General features: G+C 42.0%; 1 protein-coding gene across 7 annotated transcripts in view; it reads right to left on the bottom strand.

Annotated features, from left to right (window-relative positions):
• Positions 1 to 750: 750 nt before the first annotated feature.
• IARS1 (isoleucyl-tRNA synthetase 1) overlaps positions 751 to 8664 on the bottom strand; it is a 104590-nt gene continuing 96676 nt past the window's right edge. For 3 of the 7 annotated variants that reach the window (XM_021530477.4, XM_085590165.1, XM_085590164.1), the window contains 3 exons: positions 6351 to 6494; positions 5308 to 5460; positions 751 to 1340 (listed from right to left, as the gene is read on the bottom strand). In XM_021530477.4, the coding sequence (XP_021386152.2) occupies positions 1258 to 1340; positions 5308 to 5460; positions 6351 to 6494 (380 nt within the window). In that variant the 3' untranslated portion in view covers positions 751 to 1257. Of the gene's footprint in view, positions 1341 to 1369; positions 5461 to 6350; positions 6495 to 8664 lie in introns of those variants that run through there. The other 4 variants (XM_085590162.1, XM_085590163.1, XM_085590161.1 and 1 more) reach the window with 2 other exon arrangements.

The following is an 8664-nucleotide window of genomic DNA, read 5'->3' as shown; positions in this document are numbered from 1 at the left end:
AAGTAGAGGGCAATGTCCAGTATTCATTAACCTTAACATGCCAGTGATTCAGGAGGCACAGCCATTTTTAATACTGATAATAATTTTCTGTAAGCTGAATGCCAGGAAGTTGGTTCACTTCAAAGGACTCCTTACAATTTTGGTACTGGTGCACAGGAGTTAGAACAGCTATTTATAGTTATTCCAACTAATACAGAGTTATCATGAACCAGCTTTTGGTTTTGTTCAGCGCAAAGATGAAACAAACAGAGCCATGGAAAAATGTGCTCAGCGAGTCTCTGCTCTGCCAGGCTGCCACTGCAATGTTTGCAGTGTGTGTCCTGCTGCTCCTGCCCAGCACAGGGTCAGGACAGCCAAGGCTCATTCTGCCTGACCCAGGGAGGTGCAGAACACCCAAGTGTGCTCAAACCTCCAGCTGAACCAGGCAGAAACACCCCCAGCACTGCCAAAGGTGGGCTCTTCCTTCCCCTGCCAGCAGGTACACAAGTGAACACTGATACAGGGACAAGCTCTATGGGGCATTACAAAACCTAAAACCCCAACCTTTTCAGGCTGAAACTACTTCTGCATCACAACAACTCTCTCCCAAACCCCCAGACCTGTCAGCACCACAGTCCAAACAGCCATTGGTGATCAGCACTGTCACATCTCAGGTGTCTCTGGCTGCTCCTGATCCATATGGAGCTCTAAGAGGTGTCTTCTTCAGAAATCCTGAGGAAGCAAAGTACTCTGAACTCAGGGAAGCAAAAGTCAGATGAAGCAAATTTATTGTTCCAAATGTTGAAATTAGGGAGTATTTGAAACCAACAGCCACACACTTGATGAAAACCCAGCGAGTATGAATGAACAAATCCAGATAACCCTTAAATAAGTTACAAAGCTGTTGTGGGAGGGTGGATATATACCAGAGAGCCTTGTAGGTAAGCCACGGTTTAGAAAAGATGCCCTCTGCACAAAGGACAGGCAGAGAACAGCATCACTGAGGTACAAGTCCCATTTCTCTCAGGCAAATTACTGCATAGATATCTAAGGTTTCTGAACAGCTTTTACAGCATATTAAGATAACATAATGAAAATACATTGTATTTGAAACCAAAGAGCAGCATATTAGACATGCACTGGTAGAAAACATCCTTTGTGCCACTAGAGATGTTAAAAGTACCATACACAACTTGGATGTTCATCTAAAAGCATAATAATTCCCTTTGACTTCATCTTCTGTGGAAAAAAGTCTACATGATCATAAATCTGGAATTCTCAACATTCAGCTGTGGTGGGTATGACATGAACATAGAGGGTCTTCATGTTCAGGTTCTTCATAGAAATGTCCTTTGTGATCTCTGAATGAAGGAAAGAAGAGAGAAACAACAGTTAGTGCTCTTGCTTACCAAGAGAACTATGATTTTTTTTAAATTTGCTTTATTCAGACATTTTTGCTGGTTTCACCACAATGGGACTGGAACAGAAACTGCTCAGCTCAAAATTCCCTTCTGTTAAAGTCCAGGGCACAAAAGAAAGTCACCACATGTCAGAAGTGACCCTGCAAGAGCAGGAGAGCCTGTTTTATGTTCCCAAGTAGAACTTTTTGAAAGTCTCCATCAGCCCACACATCCTGACAGAGCAGCAAACTAGTTCAGAAAAGTCTAACACCATGATATGAAGTCAATATGAACAGTACAACACAATGTACTGGAAGCCAGAGTCCCTCATAAACAGTTCATATGTAAAGCAAGGATTGTACCAGTATCTGCTAAAAAACTACTGCTGGAATCTTGCTGAGTATGCCTGAAGACTTTCTTACCATACAGGAAAATACCCTAAGTCTTCTCACAGCTACATGCAGAGAGTTTGGAAAGGATAAAATCCCAACAAACCTCTGAAGGACAGAGCACACTTCCAGCAGGCTGACTCATGGGTTGTAATTACTCAATAAACACAAACACAGAGGAATCCCACTTGTGTCTAGGGAAAGTCACCTGCAGAGCTTGCAGGAACTGGAAATCTTTCACTATTACATTGTGAAATGTCAGGTTTTCCCCAAGAAAAACTTGGTGCTTGCTGACTTTGCTTTCAGCACCCATCAGCTGCCCCACTGAGAGCAGAGTGTTTGGAATACTGGGAAGTAGAGCCTTGGAACGAAAGTCACCCCAGTATCAAACACCCCAGAGGCCTCTGCACTAAGAAAGTTCAGAATGATAAACTTGGCAGGTGTAAGCACAGGAACACTGGTGGAACCCAGATTAACAAGGACTGACTGGGGTCACGGTGTCACTGCACCCCGGAACCCTGCTGACAACCCCAGCAAATACAAGATCATATAAAGATCTGGCACCAGTGTTAGCACAAAGGACACATTAATAACACCCAGACTGGCTGGGGGTTTTCAGGAGGAACCCTTTTGCAGTGCCCTGCCCCATCCTGCTTTGAAAAATGTTTCATTTTTAGACTAAACACACAGAATCTGTACTGATTTTAAAAGCCATCTGTTAATTAGAGAACTGAGAAGTCCTCATGGATCACGGTGTTTTTCAGGAGTTCTCTTCCATTGTAATACTACCCTTTAAGCAGCTGAATATCTATCCACAGAGCTATAATCCAATTCAGCAATTAGGGCTTTATTCCCAGGAACATGTTCCATCAGGATGTAAGAGTCTGGTCTGCAGAAGCAGCCAAGCAAATTATGAACTTAGGTCTCCAAATCTCTTATTACATATTTATTTTTAAGATGCTGAAAAATGAGGAACTTACATGAACCTATTTCCAACAATATTTATCACAACAATTATTTTTAAAAACTGGAAATTGATCAACCGACTGTAGGGACACCTTCCTTTCTGTGCCAATGGCTCCATGGAAGGGCTTTGCAGGGAGCACATGAAGTGTCCCCACCATCCCCAGTGGGGAACAATCAGGTACCTGAAACCTGTCTCTCCAGCTCAGGAATAAGCAACATTCACCACCTGGACATTTATTTTTGTAATATTTTCCAACATTACAAAGGGGAGTGAAAACCATGTTTTTTTCTGAAAAGCTGGTGAGTTTCTGTGCAATAGATAGCAGATGCCCAACTGCCTGGACCACAACATTTATAAAAATAACCTCTTCAAAACCAATAACTCATTTTCCAACAAGTGATTGTTTTTTCCTTTTTATTGAACAGGCACCAACCTTCCAATTTGTGGGTTATTTTCATCAAACGTTTCAAACTGTTAACAGCAAATACATTTTTATTTTTAGAATAAACCACAGAAAACCCACTCAAGAGACTGAACTTTGTTGTTCTGAAGGTAAGACCTTGAAGAGATTGATCAGAAGATGAATAGGGGATTACAAAGCTGCAACAATATAGATAAACACTAATTGACCTAATGTTTTCTAGAGGCATCAAAGTGTTTTATATGCAGCACTGATTTGTCATACAAAGAGATGTGAAGATAAAATACATCTATGCCAGCGCTTAAACTTAAAAAGTGTTATTCAAGGAGGTGAATGCTGAGAATTAAATCTGAGATAGCAGAAGTGTGGCTACAAGGCATTAGCTACACAAATAAACCTCTGGGGCCAAAATCTCTGTGTTCTGAGTTTAAAAAAGACCAAATCTGTTGTTTTGGCCTTGGAGGAGTTATCAAATCTGATCTTTCACATCACTGTGAATTGCCACTTCATACCCTTTAATTAAAATTTAAACAGTTCTAGACAATCCATGCTACAAATGTTCCAGTGATTTAATCCATTTCCCTTTCACGTGAAGGCATTTTAAAAATCCTCACTTCAACTGAGCCTTAACAGCTGTTTTGCCTGTCTGTGGATTTTCCTGTCCTGTCAGCTCCTTGCCTCTTTCAAAGCTCTGCAGTTTCCTACAGTGGTTATTTCAGTGTCTGAACAGAATCATCTGGTGTTGAACCAAACAGGAACTGTGCCTAACATCCCTTGCTCCTGAGTGCCTGAATCCCCAGGTGGGCAAGGCTGCACACAAAAATACCTTTCAGTTCATGAAAAGCAAGTGTGGTTCATCTACTTGGTTTTTACCCCTTGTGCTGAAACATTCCAGGCCCCAGTTCCCTGTTAACACCACTCAGCACGTTATTTTTGGCATTTGCAGAAACTATCACTAGAAAGTTCCATCAACATCTGAAAATCCATTTGAATTACAAAAATGGCTTCTGAATAAATATACTCCAGGTCATATGAAGTGAAAAAAAAAAAACAACAAAACAAAAAAAAAAAAAAACCAACAACAACAACAACAAGCAACCAAAACTTCACAACAAAACCCCCCACCCCTCCTTGCTCAGACTTCCACGTATCCCACCTGAATCCTCAAGGGCAGCTGAGTGACCCCAGCTCTCAGCAGCTGCACCACAGCTGCCCTCTCCTGCCGTCTCACTGACAGCACCTCCTGAGGAAGCTCAGCCCACCTGAGATGAGCAGTTTGAGCAGATGTCCAACTTCTGGACAAGGTAACATGTGATAATCCAATAAATGTCATGGATCCCTCCCAGACAGCTTGTAAACCCCATCACTGTGACACACTGCAGACAGAATCCTTAGCATCACTTCATTCAGAGAGCTGAATTCTCCTGAATACAGAAATCCCTGTTTGGAGTTGTCTAGGTTTTTACCATATAGCTTGCAATCCATTCTCTCTATCAAAAGAAGTCCCAAATCACTCTGGTCCAATTTTTCAGCACCACAGGTGGCTCAGGCTTCAGTCATACTTTCCTCATGAATCAGAGATTTTTGCTTCCCATCTGTCAGTGGTTTTGGGGGGTTCTTTAGCATTTCAGATCTTTGAGCAGGTGCTGAAGCTTCCTGCTTCCCAGGTATCCCAAATGGCTGGGCCCCACCGAGTCTGACCCACCCACACTGCTCTAACAGAGATCCAACACTCTTCGCCAGCCACTATAATTCTCCAAGACAATGCAACAACATGAATGTTAAAAGTTTGAACAGATTCTTAAAATAACCCTACTGTAGACCCACTTCCAGGAGGAGAGTCACTATTCAGTCACTCAGCAGGGCACTGCCATTCTCACTGCTGAGTGACCTTTACTGCAAGAAGAAAAAGCTTTCATAACTTGCCTTGGCCATTTAATGAAGGGAATGCATTACAGCTTAGAACTTCTACATCTGTATGTTTGCCTAAAGGATTTTACTATGCTAATATTGAATTACTGGGCAAAATTATAATCCAGTGTGTGAATAATGTGGATTTAGTAATTAAACTGGATCTCGGGTTACATGAGCTGCTTCTCAACAACAAATTCCAAGGATCCTCAGATGAGCAAACCAAAGATTTGTGCTTACCATGAGTTAGTGCTTCATCCAGGAACAACTTTAGCCTCCTGCTTCTGAGCCCAAAAACTTTTGCTGTCTCATGCAGAAGACCTTTGTAGGTTAATCCATTCTGACCAACAGGGTTTTCCATTAGGAGAGTTCCCACTGTTCCTTTCTGGCATTCTGGACAAGACAGAACAGCTGAGTCACTATTGGTAAGAAATGAAATTACTTCCTTTTATCTGGGTAAATTGAAATTTAGGGTTTCTTCTTCCATTTCACCTCTAATTACTTCATGGTACTGAGAGACAAATTAGCAATACTAACCTATAGATAGTCACTAAGTTCACAAATTATAAAACCAGAAATGTAAGTGATGACTGACAGCTTGATCAACAGAAGAAAACTTCTTTACATGGGTCTACTGGATAACAGAGTCTGGGAAACATGAAATATTTCAACAAGACATAGAAACCACTGTCACCAAGCACCTACTGATGATAAAGTCCCCTGTAAAAAACACATTTTTTGGTTCCTGCAAGCTCTCAGTAGTGTTAGAAAGGACTCACAGCAAGGCAAGTTACTAAAACAACTCAGCTGCTCCCACATGAGCTTTAAGAGTGCCAGATTAGCAGGTGGAAAACAGAACTACACGCACACATATATTTATAACCCTGAAAAGGTGAATAATACAATTAATTTTGCTTTTAAATGAAATGTTTCACAGGCTGTTTCCAATGTCCTGGTAAAGAGCCGGCTCTTCATTCAAACTTGGTCTGTTTTAGGCTCAGCCTTTTACAAAAAGCTGCACAGGCAAGCTGATGGTCAGAAACAGGGAAACAATGCCCAGTGGCTCATGTTTAACTGCTGCCCCTTATCTCAAACTGGCTCTCCTTTTTCTGTTAGGAGAAGAGGAAGAAAAGCAAAGTATAAATGTTGTTTTTATCAGAAAGTACACACTAGGAAAAAAATAAACAAAATCACCATGTACCAATGAAAACCTACACCTGTGCAGCAGAACTTGAATGGCAGCAAGCCCAGGCTGTGAAGGAGCAGCCCAGGAGCCCACATACCTTGTGGCTTTGCATTGATCAGCTGCAAGTTGATGTACTGGCAGAGCAGGGCACTGGGGGAGCTGGGCAGGGCAGGGGCTGACCCTGCTGTCACGTGCAGAGTCTTCCCACTGAGGCCCAGCAGGTCCGTCTGGTTGATCAGCTCTGCAACAGAAAGTGACACCAGTCAGGGAACCCAGGACTGACAAGGAGGCTGTCTCACTCCTGTCCCCACTGCAGCAGTGCCTCCTCTCTCATCAGCCCTCCAGAAAGGGCTTCTCTGTTGGAAAAATGGAATTTGTGCAGAAATATTTGGTTTTCATAATAACACAAAGGGGGTGCTTAGTTTGCTATGGAAGTTAGCTCCTATATAACATTTCTTATGCATAGTGACTTATGCTACAATAGTTAGCTAACTTCAAACAAGCAAGAAATTATTCACCCAAGCCAACCATTCCTATCTCATTACATGAAAAGCTGTGATCTTTGCTTGCACCCAGACTTCCCTGGCCAAAACAGCACTGGGAATGTGTTACTATGCAACATCGGGATATTTATTAATATTAAATATATTAAACTCCAGAAAAAACAAACAAACAAAAAAAATCAAGTCATGGCTCATTAATAAAGCCCCCTACATGAGGATCTGGGTGTAATGCCAGCACAGCTCATGATCCAGCACATGACTCCAGCCAGGCAGATAGAGAGACTGGGGGAAGGCCAGACCCAAACCAGGAGCCCTGTCTCCAAGGACATCAGAAGTAATCCATGGAAGAGCTGGGAGGAGAAGTTGATGAGGTTTCTGTGACAAAAATGAATTCTGAGCCTTGAGGTCAAACAGATCCACTGATGGGCATGGTATTAAAGATACACAGGAATAACATCACTCTCTGCTGCAAAGAACTCCAGAAATCAAATCCAGGGAGAGTTGATGCATTTAATTTCTTGTCAGAACTGTGTGTTCCTGTACATATGGAACAGGGACACCTGTCAGCTCCAGACAACAGGTTTTCATTCCACAGCACCTATTCACATGTCAGGGAGCCTAAGCTGTACAAAGCTCATTTTCTATCAGTTCATCTGAAAGAATCTCAAGGGGAATAATTTATAAATGTATATGTTTTGTAGGTTTATAAACTTACAAATAAAAAAACCCCTAAACTAACCACCCAGCTCCCCAGAAAAAAGTCCCAAATCCTCAAAAAACTTAACCCCACAAAAAGATGAACAGTAATCACTACTGATCTAAAAGCTCTCAAAATTCTGTCAAGTGCCACAGAATAGAGTGAGATGCACTGGGAACGTTTACAAGACTGCTCAAGGAAGCAAGAAGACCTCAGGCTGCACCTAAGATTCTCAAATGTGTATTTTAAATATCAACCTTTATGTATTTGTATCTAGATTTGTAACAGTTTAAAGAAAAAAAAGAAACCAAAAGCCAAGCACTGCTCGGGCCAGTCTCAAGCACAGGAAGGGGATTTGCTTTTGGTTTTATTTTCAGGAAAGCAAGAAAACAACTGAATTAACAACAGGAGAGGAATTACCAAGATTCCATCCAATAGAAGGGAGCCAGAGGCAGGTTCTTCCTGAACCAGCACCATTTCAGGCCATGGGGAGACAGCAGAGGGGGTGACAGAGCTGGGAACACGGCCCCAGTAACTCCCCATTTGCCATTCCCCAGCTGGCAGCATCCCCATGGATCCATGCAGGGCAAGGAGGTACAAGCTGCCAGTAATGGGGGTTTGCTCAATTAACAAATTAGCTTTTGGTATTCCAGGAGCACTGACATTTCCCAGGGAAGAGCTCAGGCACAGGGCTGTCAGAGAAGTCTGTTCACAGAACCCTCTCATAAAAGTAAGACAAAATGGATCATTTTTCCCAGATATCAGTAGTCTTCAAGGCAAGCAGGTATTACAAGTACTCAACAAAATAATTTTAAAAGTCAGTTCTCCCTGCAACTGGGGTTTAAGTGCTAATGCTCTCCCCTAAGGTACCTTACAGCCTCACAGCCTTTTAAATTTGAAGATTAAAAAAATCAGCCAGCTGAAAATCATAAAGATGAAATAAGGCATTGATCAAAAAGTTTGTAGGGGCATTTTTGCCCCACCTTCCTTGCCCCTCCATTTTTTAAGCTCTGCATGATCTACAGATGCATTTCTTCCCATAAACACATTGAAAGTGTTTTAAATACATCTTTTTCATTATGGGCTACTTCCATGAAAGCTGAGTGCAAGTCTACAAGCTTCCCAAACAAGAAGCTTAGAGTTTTCAGTAGTCTACAGGAAAAAAAGTTATCTATAAATTTTTTTACCATCTGACTTGAGCCCAGGGTCTT

Source organism: Lonchura striata, chromosome 12 (genome assembly GCF_050655825.1).
Source record: "Lonchura striata isolate lonStrDom1 chromosome 12, ASM5065582v1, whole genome shotgun sequence".
NCBI lineage: Eukaryota > Metazoa > Chordata > Aves > Passeriformes > Estrildidae > Lonchura > Lonchura striata.
This window is presented reverse-complemented; position numbering and strand designations above follow the sequence as displayed.